The 19,557-nt window shown below is 40.7% G+C and overlaps 1 protein-coding gene across 5 annotated transcripts in view; it reads left to right on the top strand.

Annotated features, from left to right (window-relative positions):
• The window catches only part of SH3KBP1 (SH3 domain containing kinase binding protein 1), a 411,078-nt gene that overhangs the window by 42,383 nt on the left and 349,138 nt on the right, over positions 1–19,557 (top strand). For 4 of the 5 annotated variants that reach the window (XM_037821528.1, XM_037821529.1, XM_037821530.1 and 1 more), the window contains exon 2: positions 5,088–5,245. In XM_037821528.1, the coding sequence (XP_037677456.1) occupies positions 5,088–5,245 (158 nt within the window). The remainder of the gene's footprint in view (positions 1–5,087; positions 5,246–19,557) is intronic. The other variant, XM_037821532.1, reaches the window with a different exon arrangement.

The raw sequence follows: 19,557 nt of genomic DNA, 5'->3' as shown, positions 1-19,557 counted from the left end.
CACACAGCATGGTAAGTTCTTGGAGAAAGGAAGTACAGTGTTCAGAGACGGGGAGGGGCCGGTGGGTCACAGAGCGGAAACGCCGCCCCTGAGAAGTTTACCGTGAGAAGCTGCTTGGCAGCTGGCTTAGCCAACCGACAGTTCAAAACCACCCATTCCATCTTTGCAGGGAGGAGGCATTCGAGCAAGTTTGAAGGTGGAGATGGGGGAGGTTGAAACGGTTTGCATTTCTAAGCAGATCTCTTATCTCCTCCTGCTTTGTCTTTTTCTACTCATGGGTAACTACAGCTTGGGTTTTTGCAGCCACTGGAGATGCAGCAGACTTATGAGGTTGGCTTTTGGCACAGCAGGCAGCTGGAGGGTGGTATTTTTCTGATGGGGAGACGTTCTTAAGTTTTTTAATTTATGGTGTCTTTAAATATGGGATTTTGTTTACTGCTGCCCTAATTACATCTCTGATAGATTTTATTTAGCTTAATGTTTTAATTTTGTGCTCATGCCCAGAGGTAGTTTCCCAAAGAGTACCATTATAAAAAACAATAACAACAACGACAAGAAAAAAAAGCCTTAGAGAATGTTCTGTCCTTGCGGCAGCTACAGCTGAAGGCAAGGAAATGGGTTTTGAGGACACAGACTTTCCAGTGGGCTCGGTGGATATTGCGACTATGTTTTGTGCAATATGAGGTCTTGATCTCCTGTGTGCCAGGTATTATCCTAAGTTATCAATAGAAATATAATACAAGCCACGTAAGTAATTTTAAATGTTCTACTAGCCACATTTAAAAAATGAAAAGAAAGAGGTGGAATTCATATAGCCAAAATACTGTCATTTCAACATGCAATCAATATAAAAATTATTAATAAGCTTATTTTACATTCTTTTTTTCCTAATAGGTCTTTGAAATCTGGTGTGTAATTTACAGCACATCTCAATTTGGGCTAGTCACATTTCAAGTGTTCAATAGTTACATGGGGCTAGTGGTACTGTGTTGGTACTGCACAGCAAAATGCCTAAACCTTTCAAAGGTGTGCAGAGGACACAGGAAAGAGCCCTTGGAGGGGGCAGGCCAGTCATATCCTTATGATATATGAGCTCTTAACAAGGCCATACACAGGTTTCACCTCTCTGAGAAATCTGAGATGTAAAAATTCATCTTGACAGGAAAGGTACAGCAGGAAGTGATTATTCATGTTACAAAAAAATTAACCACAGGATCCTTTAAATAGCATGCACCTTTAGTGTACTGAAGTATATGACTCAATTTGCAAAAATGTGATTGACACTTGACATTTTAGTAGCACCTTTTTGGGGCAGAGAACCATCTGCCGTTATAAAATGCAAGTTCAGTGTTGAGTTTATCAAGTCTTTACTGAGCACTTACTATGGGTCATAGGTGCTTGCAGGGAGTCACAACCCTCCAAAGGGTGATATGTACCCAGAAGGCATTTAAAGTTATAGTCTCACTGTGAGCATGAGACACACATGCATCGGCCCCAGCGTGGGATTGCCTCAGTGCCAGGGACAGGGAGGCCTGTGGGCTGGCGGAGCCAGGAAGGCGTTATGCAAGTAGACAGGGCTGAGCTGGGGCCAGAAGGCAGGGAGGGTGCTCAGTGGTTACTTAAGTGTCTGGGAGTTGAAAGAAAGGGTAACTAAGGAAAGGCCAGCTAGGTAAGCTATTGGGAAGACTTGAATATTATGCAGTTATGACTTACTTGTCTCTGAGTCCCCAATCCCTATACCCCAGCCTTATTCATAGGAGGCATCAATTAATGCATGCCCTTGGGCTCATCTAAGGAGAGAGAAACCAGGGTATGCTTCTCTCCGGTTTGTGACAGCAGGCAACAGTTGTTTGCTTCTTTGTAACCATCTTCTTCTTGAAGTGGATTCTTTTGTCCTCTTCCGGCTTTACCTTGGTAGAGCCCACACAAGGAACAGAAGCTGCGACTTGCTGTTTAGGAAGAAGCAAGGCTGTGATTGGGAAGCCAGTGGGGTCCCAAGTTCCAAAAGTACAGAGGGTTTTAGTTTACCAGCTAGACCTGCCACTTGACCGTCTTCCTCCTTAGGAGCCTCCTGTCCTCTCCTCTCCTCCAGGCATGTCCCATGTGCTGCTGCGCCCCACCTCTATTCATAACAATTTTATGTTCCCCATCAGGAAAGCTCTGAGCTGGCATCCTCAGTGCTAATGAGATCATCAGAGGGAGCCTAGGTCAGTGTTCCATGCCTTTTCTTTTCTTTTTTAAAAAAATAATGCCTATTATTTTTAAATGGAGTAGCCCCCAATATGCATACATTTATAGATTATATACCTGTATTACTGTACTAATAGACTGAGAAAACCCCAAAGAAGCTTCCAGACATTTATCATTAGGTTTAGTGAACCTTTGAAAAATGCAAAATTGAGTATTGTATGACTCTAGACATTGGAGGAAAATGACGACATTTGTCCTCATGCTTCAGATACATAGTTTTAAAATATCTTGCCGATCCCAATAGTTCCATACTATAATTAGGTGACTTACACCTCCGTCAAGGATGGAAGTCAGCCCACATTACAGATTGCCTTGGTAATTTAGAGGTGTTTGGTCATCTCCATGTAAGAGCCGGTCAGTGTGTCCTTGGCTTCCCCTCCCATTGTGGCTGGCAAAGAGCACCTATCGGGAACTGAATCACCAGCTTTGCCATTTTCTTGTTTACCTAGGCTTCTGTCAAGTATTGTCTACATCCCCTACTTTCTTTGCACAAGCCTTTTAAAGTCTCTCATCCATTTAACAAGCCTTATGTTAGTCACAAGGGGTAATATCCCTGAGTAGACTTTGCCACCAGGCATCACAGACCTGCAGGGTGTCCCCCCCGCCCCGTGCTGAAAGTGGGCCCCTGGCATTGCCCCCTGCTGAGGACCACCACTCGCCCCTCAGGGGACTCCTGGCTATCTGACCTACTGGGAGAAGGAGCCAGAGTCTGTAAGTGGAATATTAGGAAGATGACTTTTTCTCTTCTTCAAATTAAAAAAGAAAAGAATAGATGTCCTAATTTTTCCACCATTATCTCAGCAGATCTCTGAAGTGGGCACATCCCACTCTGGAAAGCACTGGCTCAGGAAATAATCGTATCTTCTTTTATGAGCTTCAGTTTTTTAATTGGGAAAATGGGCATCATAATATTGTGAAGATTAAATGAGATCATGACAGAGAAGTGTCTGGCACATAAACAGCAGTACTGTAATCTCATTTCACATAGCAAAGCATCAACAGATCAATGTCTAAGTAATTTTAAGAAAGTTGTTTTTTAATCGAACTGCTCCTGATTGTTATGATGGCTCATTTCAACTGCTGGGGAACAGAGCATCATACAAGAAAATCTAAGTGTTTCTGCTGCAGACTTGTCAGAAACCAGGAGAAATCTGAAAAGGTTGCCTTGTTTATGCCCTTATGCTCCTCTCTTCTCTTGGTAAATGAGAATGGTTCACAACTCACCTTCATCCTGGGCAGATTTATGACACTGGAGTCAGCCAGCTAATTTTGGAATGAAAAAAATGATCTAGGAAAGGAAATTCTACTTTGAGTTGCTTTTGCACTGTCTGATTTAACTGCCATTATGAATGGAAGGGAAGAGCACTGACTTGTTTGGATGGGCAGAGTTTTCTGAACTGGGATCGCTTTGGGAATTTATCCATAATGGACATGCAAACTCCATTTGACAGGGGGCCCACTTACCTACTAACCTTTCTCCTGGAAAACCTACCCCAATTTGTTGTGGTCTTTTTTGTTTTTTTTTTTTTACACATTTGTGCTTTTTGCGAGAAATCTTTACCAAACCCAAGGTTACTAAGATTTCCTCCTATGCTTCCTTATAAAAGTTTTACAGTTTTAGCTCTTACATTTAGGTCTATGATCCATTTTAAGTTGATTTTTGTATATACACTCTCTATAGAGCTCATGCTAATCACATTTTCATCTGTGATCCTGTGGTGCTTGACAGATACCTCTGTGGAATCTTTTCACATTGCATTGTTGTAGAATTGCTCATTGTCCTGTCTTCCTGGGTTGACTACAAGCAACCCAGGTGGGGACCCTGTCTCTTTCATTTTGTGTTTCTAGAACCTGGCCTAGTATTTGGCACCAGATAGTTGTCCAATGCATTTTGCTGAAATCAAATCCCAAACTTCATTTAACCAATAGTTTGAACCTTTCCTCTTCCATTATTTTACCATTACTTGTAAGTTGCTAATTCACCATTTTGGGTATCGTCTAATTTTCTCTATCCTTGTATTCAGTCATTTGTCATTCATTCATTCATTCATATGGAGCTGTAAATACAAAGGAAAAGGTCCGGAGGTTGGTTTTTATTGAGGTGGGCATAAGGAGAGGCCCAAAGTCTAGATGAATTGAGTAGTCAATCTATGGATAAATTAACCAATCTATGGATAGGTTAGCTCAGCTAATTTGCATAGGCACTCTGTAAACAACAAGGTCTGCCCTCCTCACCTGTTGCCTGTACCTCTTACCAAGTATTCAAGATTGCCATAGATTGGGAAAACAATCTAAAATGGTATTGTTGCCTGAGAACTCATCTGTTGAGAGCCCAGTTACAGTTCTGATGTAGGCAGCCTGAGATGTCGGTTCGGCCAGCTGTGTGCAAGCTGTCTTTATGCACGTTGTTGCTGAGGGATGGACATTATCTCTGTGGGGTGGGAATTCTTGTCATCTATATTTTGCAGAACTGAGGCCCCAGGAGGTTAGCATCACACAATTAGTATGTGCTTGGGAAAACGATGCTGCACTCCCTCCTGGTGCAGCAGATATTGCTAGATATCTGTCATTGTGCGGTTTCCCCTCTGAAACCCCTGCTGGTCCTGAGACCTGTAGGCCATCCTGCCTGTGCCCGACCACGGACCAGCACGTTGTGGTTTCTGTGCTACAGGCCTCAGGTTAACCAAAATCAGGTTGCTGTGTGTGGCCCTGTTTTGACTATTCATAGAGGGGAAGTCCCTTTAAGATGACTTCTTTGGCCTTCCTGGGATGCTTGGCCTCCCTCAAACTTCTCCACCATCGGATCTGAGTTGCTCTTTTTCCCCTCTTCCTTCCAGTGGAGGCCATAGTGGAGTTTGACTACCAGGCCCAGCACGACGATGAGCTGACCATCAGCGTGGGTGAGATCATCACCAACATCAGGAAGGAGGATGGAGGCTGGTGGGAGGGACAGATCAACGGCAGGAGAGGTTTGTTCCCTGACAACTTTGTAAGAGTGAGTACAAAGCGAAATCCTTTTCTGTTGTCTCCTGTGTGGGGTCTGCTGACCAAAGGCTGTGGGGTCACTTGAGGATGAATTTCATGGGACTCTTTTGGGGATGAGATGACATCTTGACCTTCTGTATGATATCAAGAAGAACATATATAACTTTGACCTTGAAATCTGGGATACCTGATTGAAATTGCTTTTTTAAGGTCCAGAATGATCTCTTTGCACATGGTGTGTTTCTTTTAGAAAACGTCGGAAAAATATAAAGCTTGTTGAGTGGTTTTATTTATGTACTTGTTTATTTGCATTGATAGTTTAGAAGATTTTTACCCTTTTCCATTCAATTCAAAATGGAGTCCATTTTGACTATTTTAATCAAGTAGCAATCAAACTAAATACAGAATTCAAATTATGCTGTTTTTCACCTTTGTGTTCATATTGCCTTTTTGATAGGTACACTATTATTTTCCTTTTCTCCTTTATGTCCATGAAGCATTGAGCAAGAAAAGATTTTTTTCAGAAGGCTTTGAAAATTATGCCCTTCACAGAATTCACAGAGGGATTAATTCTAAAAATGTTACCACATTCATTGTTAATAAATTACAAACCACACAGTTATAAACAATAGGGGATCACCTGGTTTAAAAGTCCCTGTGCCAGGAGCTTCCCGTGGACTCCCAGAAGAATGGCCTGCTCTCAATAGTAAGAGCTGGTGTGGCCTCTGGTGCCAGCCCTCCTTAAGAAGCTGCGGGTGACAGGTAGTCTAGGTATTAGGAGAAGCAGGTTGCCCCCCTCAGAGTGCCCTGAGGGATGTGTGGGAGGGTTTTAGGAAAAAAGAGTACTGGTGAAAAATGTGTGCTAACCCCAGACTTCCAACCCCTGGGCCCTCTGCCTCTACCCTGCACCTCAGTCTAAAAGGACTAGGATTGCGATTTAATCTTTCATTAGGATCTTGCCTCAGGGCAGTCCTGCTGACTTTTTTTTTTTTTTGTGTGCAATGCAGGAAGCTGGGGGAGGGTTTTGTTAGTAACGTGGGTAAGCATTGCTTTCTCTAAATAGTTGTAGAAATTTAAACTTCTTTTTCTTGGGTGACACTTGAACCTAGCAGCCCTCTCCCATTGAAAGAGTAGGAAAGCATTATATCTGGGCCACCAGGGATGGATCTGTTGATGTGTAGGTGGGAGTTTATTCTTTTGCCTTTCCAAACAAAAAATCCAATTTTGGGAGAGGCCCGTCCTTTGGTGTGGAAGGAGAGTTTTTCCAGATAAAAGAGGCAAAGCTTGGGGTGAAGATGAAGGAGGAAGGAATGAGAGAGGATGACTGTGGGGCAGAGGAGGACCTTAGGATGGAGGGAGGAGGACCCTGGAAAGGAAAAGGGACTACAGTGTCTGCTCCAGCCTTAGGGGTCAGGTAGGCTCTGGTTTGAAAGCCTTCAGCATGTCCTCTTGGCTTAATGCCGTCTCATTCCAAACTAGAAACACACAGAATCAGAATCAGAGAACTTTTGAGTTGGAAGGCACTTCTAAAACATAATGAATTTGCTCAGGGCTTAAGGCTGCCAGACAGATGTAGCAACCGGTGTGCTAGAAGTCTCTGGGGAGGACAGGCGGGACCCAGGGCTGGGGAATGCAGTGTAGCAAGCGCCCCACAGGCTCTGGAACCCCAGCTGCATCCCTCCCAAGGGGTCATCTTCTTCCATTACCATCTCCCCTCATCCCTTTAGGTCTGGGGGCTCCCTTGTTTCTAGCTCTGAGTTACAGCCTTGGGGTTTTTCTGCACCCCACCACTTTGTGACAGTCTCTTTATTAATCCTGCCTCAGATTACCCAGATTTGAATGTGCCATCTGTTTCCTTTGGGGAGCCCGACTACTGCTTTGGGCATGACGAGGACTGAACAAGACAGTGTGTGGAGGGCCCTAAGCACAGCGGCCGGCCACCTAATGGGTGGGATGGACTCTTCCCCCTGCACCCAGATTTGTCTGCTCCTGCCTAATCATTTGTCATCTAACCTCGGCTTGAGCCTTCCAGTGAGGGGAAGTCACACTCTTGGGAGGTGACAGGAACGGCTGGGGCTGCACTATGTGTGGCTGTCACATGTGGCAGAAAAAGAAACTTCTGTTCTTTCATATGGCTGAGTCTATTTTCAAGTCTTCACTCACTGGGAATGTTTCAGGCCTATTATTGAAAATTCAGTAGGTGGATGCAGTGGCGTTTAACGATAACAAAAACTCCCATAGAGAATTCTAAAAGCTGGAGATGCTTCTTTAAGTAATAATCATCATATTGGCATAGGTTTGCAGTTTTGAAGGTGATTTTATGTATGTCTTATTCAGCTTCGGAATAGTTTGTCCTCGAATTGAATTGGGTGAACTTGTGGAATCCCTTCTTTATTTGCGTGGCTTCCTGTCGATGTTGCCACTGTCAGCCTACCTTTAAGTATTTTCTTGATTCATCGATCGGCTCCTTAATCAGCATCCCATTCCAGCATGGTCCCCCAAAGTTTGGGGATTCAGTATCCACCTTGAACTCTGCATTGTCTCAGTCTCTCAAGAGGAAAATAACAGCCAGCCCCATGGTATTCCTGTCCACCAGGCCGTGCCATCCTTAAGAAGATCCCTGTGCCTCCCCGCCTCCCGGGGCCAGGTTGACTGGCGCACACACGTGTGCCCAACTAGGCTTTGTGGCCTTTTGGCTTTGTCCTCTTTTTCTTTTATTTAGTTATGTTTTTTAACTTAGTTACTATAAATGTGGGAGAATAATCTTTTAAAATCCCCCTTCCCTTTCTTCTCCTGACTTATCCCTATACATACTTCTTTTGGGATATCTTTTTTAAAAAATCCCTCCTCTTTAAAAAAAAATCTTCTTTTTTTGTTAGTTATGATTTACATAGAATAAAATACACAAGTCATAAGTATATGACTTGATGAATTTTCCCTGTAAGTATGTACTTCTAAAACCACCGTTCAGATCAATGTTATTTCTATCCCTCTAGAAAATTCCATCATGCCTTTTCCTAGTCATTCTTTTTCCCCAGATACTCCTCCCCTTAGGTTATCTATCATCATAGATTAGTTTTTTCTGTATTTGAATTTCATACAAATGGAATTGTGCTTTTTTATGTCTGACTTTTTTTGCACAACAAAATGTTTTTACGTATATCAGTAATTTGTACTTGCTGTGTAGTATCCCATTATAGGAATATGTCACAATTTGTTTATCCATCCTCCTGTAGATGGACATTTGTTTCCAGTTTGGGGCTTTTATGAATAAAGTCTTTGACTGTTCGTACATAAGTCTTCTTATGGACATGAGCACTTGTTTCTCTTGGATATATACAGGGGAGTGGACTTGCTGCCCCACTCACTTTCAACATTTGTATGTTTCTCACTGTTTAAAGCTGTGGCCTCCATGTGGGAGGAGGACTTATACCTGTGCCAGGAGCCTCATTTGTGCCACGCCAACTTACTGAGTGAATCAGCTGGAATTTTGGCCTCTTAGTCTAGGTGCCCTATGAGTATGACTAGTAAAGAGTCCTGAAGTACGGAACTCCATCTCGCACGTTCAGTTTGATTGCTGGGCCTGTGTACTATCAAAAGTGAATTCTTAAATTGCTCAAAACATACAAATACTTAATTGTACTCTTGGAAGTGGCTAAAATAGGAAATTTTGAGATGTATATATCTTCCTACAATAAAACATTTTTTGAAAACCATACAAATAATAGATAGCACGCATGTGTCAAAGCTTTTGTAATGAGAGAACTAGCAGAATGACAAAACTGGTTGAATGAGGACCTGAGAAACTGAGAAAAAGTCATTGGAAAAAGGAATGCTCACATCTGATTGCTAAATTAGATTCAAAATTTCTTTATGTCTTAGAGGGCAATAAAATCTTAACCTTTGGGGTTATCTCTATTAGAAAAGGGGAAAAAAAAGGCAGCATACCATATCATTTTCCTACATGTTAACATCTGATTTTTACAGGGTCGTAAAATGTCTAGACGCTAATAAATTGTTAGTTAAATCAGATTACATTTCCAAAGAGAGTCAGACGACTTTCCTGGGGGCTTACTAGAGAATGCATTGGCATGACCTTGCATTAAAAGGTCACACAGATCAGCTTTTTTTTGACTAATTTCCAAGTTTTGGGTATTTTTTCTGAACAGGCCACAATATGGGTACAACAATAACAAGAGGCACTATGATGAATCCTCAGAGTCATTTATTTAAAAATAATACAGCTATTCTTCTGGGACCTCAAACTGCCACATAAAACAAAAAGATGGCCACCTATTACAGGCAGATGCGGGCTCTTTTATTAGGGGTTCATTTTCCCATGTCAGATTTAATTAGTGGTGCCTTCCTTTTAAAACCTTACCTTCAGATTCAGACAGCAGTGTACTTTAGTCAAGCAAAGGATTAATAAACAGTCTTTTTCTAGTTTTCCCTGACATGGATACATATATATGTTTTAATGGCCAGCCAAATGAATTTTAAAAAGAATAAGCCCTAAAACTCTAGCTCGGGCTGACATGTGTGTCCATCTGCTTTGGGAGGGGACATTTGATAAAGTACGGCAGGACCTTGGTCCTCCACATTTTGTAGCTCACAAATAGACGTGTAGAAAGCAGGAAGCTGTGGTAGGGGTTAAAAGAACATGCTTGTTGATCTTTAAATTGATCTGACACCGTGAGGAAGTGAGCTGTTTTCTCTGCATATTTATGTATGTTTTAGATAAATAAACATTTTACATTCTGCATGCTCCAATGTTGAAGGTTGAGGTGTGTTTGCTTGCAGCTTGCATGTCATATGCTGACTTTGGCAGTTTTCAGTGTGGCTTCCTGTTGCCTCAGATTTCAGATGCTAGGTGTTTTATATATTGCTCTGACATATTCAGAGCCTTTCTTGGTTTTAAACAAACTCAGTAAGAGGCTGTATATGTGTGAAGTGGCCTCAGTGAGTGTTAGTCCCCTGACCAAGTTGATCGTGGTGATTATGGATAATGTATTCTCATTTTTCTAATGACAGGATTATCAAATCTCAGTTTGGGAAGGGACTTTGCAATCATTTGTTTCAGCCCCCAGCTTTCGAACAGATCACAACCATCTAGGATGTTATTGTGATCATGAAAGTGTGGGGCTCCCACAGGGGAAGCCATGCCAGTGGGTCTCAAAGCTGGCCCTGCTCCAGGCAGATGTGTTGTCAGACTTTGGGGGTGAAGGCAGGAGCTGGGATGATGGGGCCTTGGAATATTTTTGACAGTTACTTTGCTGTTTGATTTAAGAAAGAATCATAACATAACTTCTAACAAGTGACATAAAGAAGAGATTCTCAGGTGGTTATTCTATATCCAGAAACCCTCAAGTGGATTTCTTTAGTCAAATTTCACTTTTTTTTTTTTTTTACTTTCAACCCAAGGACTTTTGTGAACCCAAAGATTTTGTGAATACTGTGGATGATTTGTTTTTAAGGTATTTGTCTCTCTTGAAAAGGTAACAGGAATTTTTCCAGAGTTATTTTACAATGTACAGAGCCTTTTTTTGCTCACATTTTGCCTCGATGAGCTTGGGTGTGTGTGGGTCTGCTAAGAACAAATAAAACACATGGAATGGAATGTTATACTGTCACAAATGTAATTTCTCCCAAGAATAATAGCTTTAGCTACAGTGACCTGGCCTCCGGGCATTCTGTTCTGTACTTTGGTGAGTATGTGTTAGACATTGTTCTGCAAGGATAGTTTTAAGTGTTCCTGATTAAAATGCCACTTGAGAAGGTTCCAACTGGATTCATCAGGCAAATCTGTTAAAACGTGCTGAACAAACTTACGGTTATCTTTTGGTCCCGATTGCTGTGCTACTTTATGGGATGATAATGGCTACGTTTGATTCAAGGCTTACCATCTGTTTGGCATTGTGTGTATACCTGTCTGTGCCTGTTTGTGCACCATGACCAGCATTTATTGAGCACTTACTGTATGCCACGTGGGAAGAAGGCTAAGCTTCACATACTTTATTTCATTGAATCCTTACCCCACCCTACGAAGTAGCTACTGTTTTTATCATGTCCAGGTCTCACAAGAGGTAACAGAGGCATCTCAGGGTTAAAAGACATACCCAGGCACACATGCTAGTGAGCAGCGGTGAGAGCATTTGCACCAGACAGATGGGCTCTTGCACCTGACCTCCGGTGGGCAGCGTTATCTGAGTGTCCCAACTGTCCCGGTGGGACTAAGCCCCTCACCATTATTGCCTACTGCCTTAAGTCTTCCCAAGTGACCCATCAGATGGAGTCATGGTTGTTCATTTCTTTTCTGAATTTTAAAGGATTGCTCTTCAAAAATCAGCTCTTTCAACTCAAAAGAACAACTTTTGCCTAGGTTTATGGGCTTGTGCTGTTTTTCTTACAAATTATAAAGTAAGGAAATTGGGGAAAATAATACATTTGATTAATTTGTAAGCAAACGTCACTTTGCTGTATGCTTTTGAGAAGGAGCTTGACTGCCTTTTCCATCACTCACTGGTCAGTATTCCAGATGTGTGACCATGCAGTTGTTTCCCACCCATGGGACCCTTGAAAGCAACCAATTTCAGTGCAAATTATTCTTTAAACTTTAAATATATAGTTTTATTTCAGGAAAAAAAGTCCTAAAATTAAAAACTTGAACCTGTTAGGCACTTTTGTGAGAAATGTAACTAAGAAGGCTCTCTAAATGTAACTCTAAGAAGTAATTAAGGATAAGTGTGTCACCAGGCTTTGTAACAGTTGGGTACAGGAAGTGGGGTGGGTCTTGTGACTCAGGGAAAGCTGTGACCTCAGTGAGCTTTAGTCCCCTGACCAAGTTGATCGTGGTGATTATGGATAATGGAATCTCATTTTCTTAATGACAGGATTATCAGATCTTAGCTTGGGAAAGGACTTTGCAATCATGTGTTCCAACCCCCAGTTTTCGAGCAAATCACAATCTACACCATCTAGGATGTTGCTGTGATCATTACTGGATATTCAAACTTGTGAAGTGTGGGTCTCCCACAGGGGACACCATGCCAGTGGGTCTCAAAGCTAGTTCTGCTCCAGGTAGACATATTGTCAGACTTTGAGGGTGAGGGCAGGAGCTGGAATGGGGGCCTTGGAATATTTTTAAAAGTTTTTTGTTTTTATTTGCCTTTTTGACCAAAAGGGGGAAAAGAAAGGCAACCAAATAAGGTTTCAGTGGCTAAGAGAATTCAATAGAGCTGAGAGTCTGTCCTATGCAAGCTTCAGCTAGATATCCCAAATGGCCACAGTATGCCAAGCCCAAGTCAATAGTGAAAACCCTAAAGAATACCCAGATCCCTATCTGAGACTCAGATTCACTCAGTAAGTTTATTCTTCAGAAACTTAAATCCTCCAGAGAGCGCCTATGCCAGCTAAGTCCCAAAACCAAGAGGCAACAGCTTCTTCAAGAACATCAACCAGTTGTGTCCCCTTGGCTCATAAAGTTGACACCCCTTTTCAACATGAACAAGTTAGGGTGGTCACTGCCTAGACATCCCTGAAAATCGGGAATGTGATTAAACTAGAGGAAGGGGTAGCAACAGACAAGATAGGATTTAACAATGGATTACGAATACTGAATCTTTGTATGAATTTTTTTTTAGATGCTGGGGTATTAGAATAGCTAGAAGGAAAGAACTGGAATGGTGGAACTGTAACAAAAAAAAAAGAAAAAAAAAGTTCAGGTAGTTCTGCTGCTTGATAACTTTTGGGCATTCCTGTTGTACCATAGTACAGAGAGGGCAGCATCATATTTTTATCTAGTATCTTTTGTCAAGGATATGGATTGGTAGTCTGTGGCTTATAGTCTTAGATTTGAAAATATTATAATATTCTTTTAAAAATAGCTTTATGTGTAACACTTGAATTAATATATAAGAAAATAAAATAATGCTGGAAATTGTAAAAAGTAAGGATGTTTACTACAAATACACAAAGAACACAGTTATATGTAAGCAGTATTCAATTTGAGTCAATTAGAATTGATACATTCTTATTGGAGAACTTCTGGACTAAAAGATGAACTCCCATCCTGCCCATTACCTGGCAATAGTGAGATAGGCAGAATTTCTAGGAATGGCCCCCCAAATTCCACTCCAGAATCCCCAGAACTTTTAAATGTGAGGAGATATCACTTTAGTGATTGTGTTATGTTATATAGCACAGTTGACCTTAAAAAAGGGAGATTATCCAGGTGGCCCTAATCTTAACACAGAAGCCCCTTAAAAGCAGAGAACTTTCTCTGCCTCCTGGCAGAAAAGGAAGTCAGAGAAATTTGAAGCATGGGAAGGACTCGGGGCCATTTCTGCTTTGAAGGTGGAAGAGCCACGCGAGGAGGAGGGCAGGCAGCCTCTAAGAGCAGAGAGCAGCCAGTAAGGAAACAGAGACCTCAGACCTACAGTGCCAGGAACTGGATTCCACCAACTACCTGAATGAGCTTGGAAGTGGATTCTTTCCCCATGCCTCCAGATAACAGTCCAGCCAGACTGACACCTTGATACTGGCCTTGTGAGAACATGAGTGGAGACTCCAGCTGAGCCCACCCAGACTTCTGCCCTACAGAACTGCAAGATAATGACTGGGGATTGTTTTAACCACTGTTTGTAGCTTTAAATACAGATAGCAAATGGCCTGGGGTGGTACTCCCCTTCCCTACTGGCAGGTTGTCAGTGGAGACCAAGTGGGGAGTCTGGGCTTCTGTACTCCACCCAATGGCACCAGGTTACCCAAGGCAGCTCCCTTGCCCCCGAGATGTTATCGGTGGAGACTGAATGGGGAGCCTGGACTTCCATACCCGCCCTGCTCAGGTTTGTCAGTGGTAAGTGGCCCCACTTACCCTCCCTGCTCGAGTGTGTGGAAGATCTTGCAGAGGAGGGAGCTGGAGAAGGGGATTGATTAAATCTGTCTAGGAAGTCCTGGGCAAACTCCTGACCAACCTGCACATGGATCTGACCAGAATTAACATGGGAGAAAAATGAACAGAGCCTCTGAGAACTTTAGAATAATAATATAAGATGTAACATATAATGTAACTTTAATATAACTTATAAGATGTAACATTTGTGTCTTTGGAGCCCCAGAGAAGAGACAGACTGTGGGAATAAAAAATATTCAAAGAACTAATGGCTGAAAACCCCCCAAATTTCATGAAAGGCATATGCCTTCCGAGTCAAGACACCTCATAATCAAACTTCTAAAAACTAAAGACAAATTTAAAATATCTTGAAAGCAGTGAGAGAGAAACAACACATTGCCTATAGGAGAAGAATGATTTGAATGATAGCAGATTTCGCATATGAAACCATAGAGTACAGAAGGAAGTGGCACAATATTTTCAAATGTTGAAAGAAAAGAGCGGTCAACCCCAAGTTCTACATCTGGCAAAACTTCGGGAATGAAGAAAATAAAAACATTCTCAGATGAAGGGAAACTAAGAGAATTTGTTGATAGCAGACCTCCCTTAAATAATGGTTAAAAAAAGTTCTCTAAATAAAAAGGAAATGATAGCAGAAAGAGGCTTAGAACTTCAGAAAGGAAAAAAGCAGTGGAATGGATAAAAATAGAGATATGTATAATAGACTGTCTTTCTCCTCAGTTTTAATGAGATTGAAGCAAAAATTATAGCATCATCTGGTGTGGTGTTCAATGTATATAGAGATAATATAGTAGAAAATTATAATTAAAAAGTAGGGATGGTATAAAGAGACCTAAATGGAAGTAAGGTTTCTCTACTTCACTTGAAATAGTAAAATATTGATATCATTAGTCTATATAAGTTGTATATGTATATTGTATATTGTAATACCTAGGTGTTGTAATACCTAAAAAAAAACTGTACAAAGAGATATACTCAAAAATACTATAGATAAATCAAAATGGAATTCTAAAAATATGTACAAGCAACTCACAGGGAGGAAATAAAAAGGAAACAGAGGCGTGTGACAAAAAGGGAGCGAACAGAAAGCAAATAATGCAATGGCAGACTGAAGCCCTAACATATCATTAATGACTTTAAATGTAAATGTTCTAAATATACCAATTAAAAGAGATAACAGAATAGATAAGAACGTCACTCAATATAAGCTGTCTTAAGGAACTCATTTTAAATACATTGATACAGGTAGGTTAAAAGTAAAAGGATGGAAAAAGATATCCAGGAAGACCTTGTTATACATGACCAATACGTTCCAAGACCCTTCGTGTAAGTTGAAAATTGCACATAATAGTGAACCCCGTTATTTATTAAGTATTTCTTATATGAACATACTTATCACACATTTTTTAAAATAAATAAGGCAAATAACCACTCTAGTAACAATAAGTAAACAAAATTAATCATGGAAATAATTTTTAAAAATCTTAATTATCTCTCTCTGCCTTTATTTTTTTCGATTGCCAATCACATATACCTGAATTTGTGTGTTGAGTTCATGTAAAATGAGGTCCTACTCTACCATGTAAACATTAATGAAAAAAAAAAAAAAAAAAGCCGGGGTGGCTCTATATAATGTCAGGTAAAGTACACTAAAGAGCAAAGAAAATTGCCTGGAACAAAGAAGGATATTACACAATGATAAAAGTGTCATGCCACCAGGAAGACATAGCAGTTTTAAATGTGTACGCACCAAACGGCAGAACAGCAAAAACTGATAGAACTGAAAGGTAGACAAGTACACAACTGTGGTTGGGGACTTCAGCATCCCTCTCTCAGCAAATAACAAAAATGTAAAAAAGAAAATCAGCCAAGATATAGACGAACTGAGCGACATCAATAACCAAGAGATTCTAATTGACATTTATAGAACACACCATCCTCAAACAGTGGAAAACACATTTATTCTAGCACCAGTGGAACATTCACCAAGTTAAACCATATCCTGGGTCGTAAAATTAACCTCAACACATTTAAAAGAAGTGAAATCACATAGAGTATGTTCTCTGACCATAAGTAACCAAACTAGAAATCGATAACAGAAAGATAACAGGAAAATTTCCAAACACGTGGAAATTAAACAACACACTTCTAAATAATTCATGGGTCAAAGAGAAAGTCGCAGAGGAAATTTTAAAAAATACATGTAACTGAATGAAAACAAAAGTACAAAATAACATTTGTGGGACACAGCTAAAGGAGTTTTGAAAGGGAAATCTACAGCACTAAATGCTTACATCAAAAAAAGAGAATGCTCTCAAATCAATCTATACTCTGCTTCAAGAAACTAGAAAAAGAAAAGCAAAAATAAACCCAAAGCAAACAGAAGAAAGGAAATAGTGACAATAAGAGAACAGTAGTCATTGAAATTGAAAACAAAACAACATGAAAAATCAATGAAATAAAAAGCTGGTTCTTTAAAAAGAGCAATAAAATTGATAAACCTCTTGGAAGACTGACAGATTAAAAAAAAGAGACGGCATAAATTACAATATCAGTAATGAAATGGGATGTTACTACAGATCCTTCAACTATTAAAAGGTTAATAAGAGCATATTACAAACAATTTCTTGCACATAAATTTGACAATTTAGATGAAATGGACCGATTCCTTGAAAAGCACAAGCTACCAAAACAAACCCAAGATGAATTAGATAATCTCAATAGTCCTATAACTTTTAGACATTGAATTTGTAATTAAAAAGTTTCCAACAAAAGCAATCCCTAGGCCCAGTGGATTTCACTGGAGATTTCTACCAAACGTTTAAAGAGTTAGCACCAATTCTTCATAATCTCTTCCAGAAAATAGAAGAGGAAGGAATGCCTCTCAATTCATTTTATGATGTCAACATTACCTTGACACCAAAACCAGAGAGAGAGTATACAAGAAAGAAAACTGGAGACCAATATCCTTTAAGAACATAGATGCAAAAATCCCAACAAATATTATCAAAACAAACCCAACAACTTATAAGTGTTATTATATACCACAACCAAGTGAGGTTTATACCAGTTATGCAAGGCTGCTTCAATATTTGAAAATCAGTTAATGTAATATACCAGGCTGCGGAAGAAAAAAGATAGTGTAATAATATGAATTGATGCAGAAAAACATTTGGCAAAATTTAACACCCATTCATGATAAAAACTCAGCAAATTAGGAATAGAAAGGAATTTCCTCAACTTGATAAAGAGAATCTACAAAAAACATGAAGTAAACATTATACTAAATGGTGGAAGACTGAATGTTTTCCCCCTGAGAATGGGAACAAGAGAAATGTCTCCTCTCACCAGTCTTAATTCAACATAGTACTGGAAATCCTGGCCAGAGCAACTAGTCAGGAAGGAATAAAAGGCATTTGAATTGGAAAGGAAGAATAAAACTGTTCTTATCTGCAGATGACATGATTCTCTACGTAGAACATTCCAAGGAACCTACTTAAAATAACTCCTAGAACTAGTGAGTTCTTCAAGAGGGGAGGATTCACAGGACTCTATGTACTATGTGCAAGTTCCCTCTGACTGCTGTGTTGGGAACAGACCACTAGGGTCAAGGGTGGAAGCAGGGAGAGCAGTTTGGAGGCAAGTGCAGGAATCCAGGGAGACCACGGGAGTGGCCGTGGGAGTGGCTGTGGGAGCGGTGAGAAGCAGTCAGGTCCTGGATTCCTTTGAGGAAGAGCCAACAGGATTCGCTGATGAGACTGGTTGCGTGGTGAGAGAGAGAGGAGTCTGGGATGACTCTGAGCTTTTGTGCTGAGCAACGGGGAAACATATAAAGGAGTTCAGGGGACAGGTCCAGGCTAGAGACCGGGATTTGGGAGTCATCCAAAGCCCAGAGTGGATGAGATCACCTGGAGAGTGAGTGCAGCCAGAGAAGAGAAGAGAAGAGGTGCAGGGCACCCCAGCCTTGAGAGTGAGACCTGTAATGGAGACTGAGAGCGAGTGGCCAGAAGAGGAGGAGGAAAAAAAGGCAAGTGGGGTGTTCCAGAAGGCAGGGGAAGAGAGTGTGTGGAGGAGGAGGGGCGGGGGGTGATCACCCAGGTCACACTTTGCTGACGGGTCAAGTCCTTACCCAGGTGGCTCCCACACTAGTGGGGTGACAGGTAAGAACACTAGCCATCCCAGCATCAGGAACTAATTGCCATGCCAGGCGTAGTTCTGGGGTGGCCTGGGCCCAGATTCCTGCTAATGGCTTTTCTTCACTTCTCTGAAGCATTTTCTTCATCTGTGAAAGGACACAATACTGATAACCTTGTAGAGTATTTGTAAGGACTAGAGATTTTGTGTGCCTGGTGCTATTAGGCTCTGGGAACACAGTGATGGATAAATAATAATGTATGTCGAGTCCAGCTACAGGTTAATAATAATATTGCCTATGAGCCCCTGGAGCAAGGGTTGCTTTAAGTAGGGGCCCCTAACTTAGCACTTTTTTTCCCCAATATTAGTCCAAATATGGGCATATAATTGAAAATTGCTACTACTGTTAACCAAAAACAATAACGCTCTTCTATGTTCATGCATTCATTCAGCACAGAATATCTCTAAGCTTTTTCCCATCTGATCTGTATTATTGAAGCTCCTAAACCACATTGTAAGAATTAGAGATAAAAAAAATAAGACTCACATGCCTGCCAAATTATTCAGGCTGATATATTTTTACATGAAAGAAAATTCAGTATCTCCAAGAACAGGAAACCAATCATTCAAAGCTTATAGCACAGAGTAAATATGACACGTTGAACGAAATCTCTTTTATTTGAAGAAGCCTTAAGGAATACATGCCATTTTCCTAAGTTTTATTGAAGAATATGAAATAGATCAGATGTCTTCATATGTGAACAAGTTACATGATAACTGAACTTCTGCTTTGTAGATTTTCCCATTCATCCATTCAACTTTTACTAAATGGTTATCTTCTTAAAATAATATTTTTACTTAATGTGCCATTAGATTTTTTTTTTCAGGTTGAAGGTAGAGAAGTATATATAAAAACATCTGCAGCCTGGATAATATTGCTAGGTAAATCTCCTTTCCCCCTCTCCCTCCTACCCCACAGATACACACATTGTATGCTGGAAGAACATTTGTTTTGCCCGTGACTCTCTTACAGGTGATTTCAACCTTTTTTTTCTGAGTCCCCTGTAAAGCTGGTCAGGCCAGTTTCGTTCCTCTTTATTGAGGGCCTGCTTTGTGTCCAGCTCCTGGAATGCAGGGGTAGCAACTGTAGACTCAACTAAGTGAGATTATGCATGCAAGACAATTTAGAGTAGTGTTTGGTACATATTAATCAGCCAATGAATGTTAGCTACTAACATAAGTATTAAGCCACCCTGAGACCCTGGAAAGATATATAG

The sequence above is a fragment of the Choloepus didactylus genome, chromosome X (assembly GCF_015220235.1).
Source record: "Choloepus didactylus isolate mChoDid1 chromosome X, mChoDid1.pri, whole genome shotgun sequence".
Lineage (NCBI taxonomy): Eukaryota > Metazoa > Chordata > Mammalia > Pilosa > Megalonychidae > Choloepus > Choloepus didactylus.
Note: the sequence above shows the minus strand (reverse complement) of the source record. Positions and strands in the feature narration are given on the sequence as shown.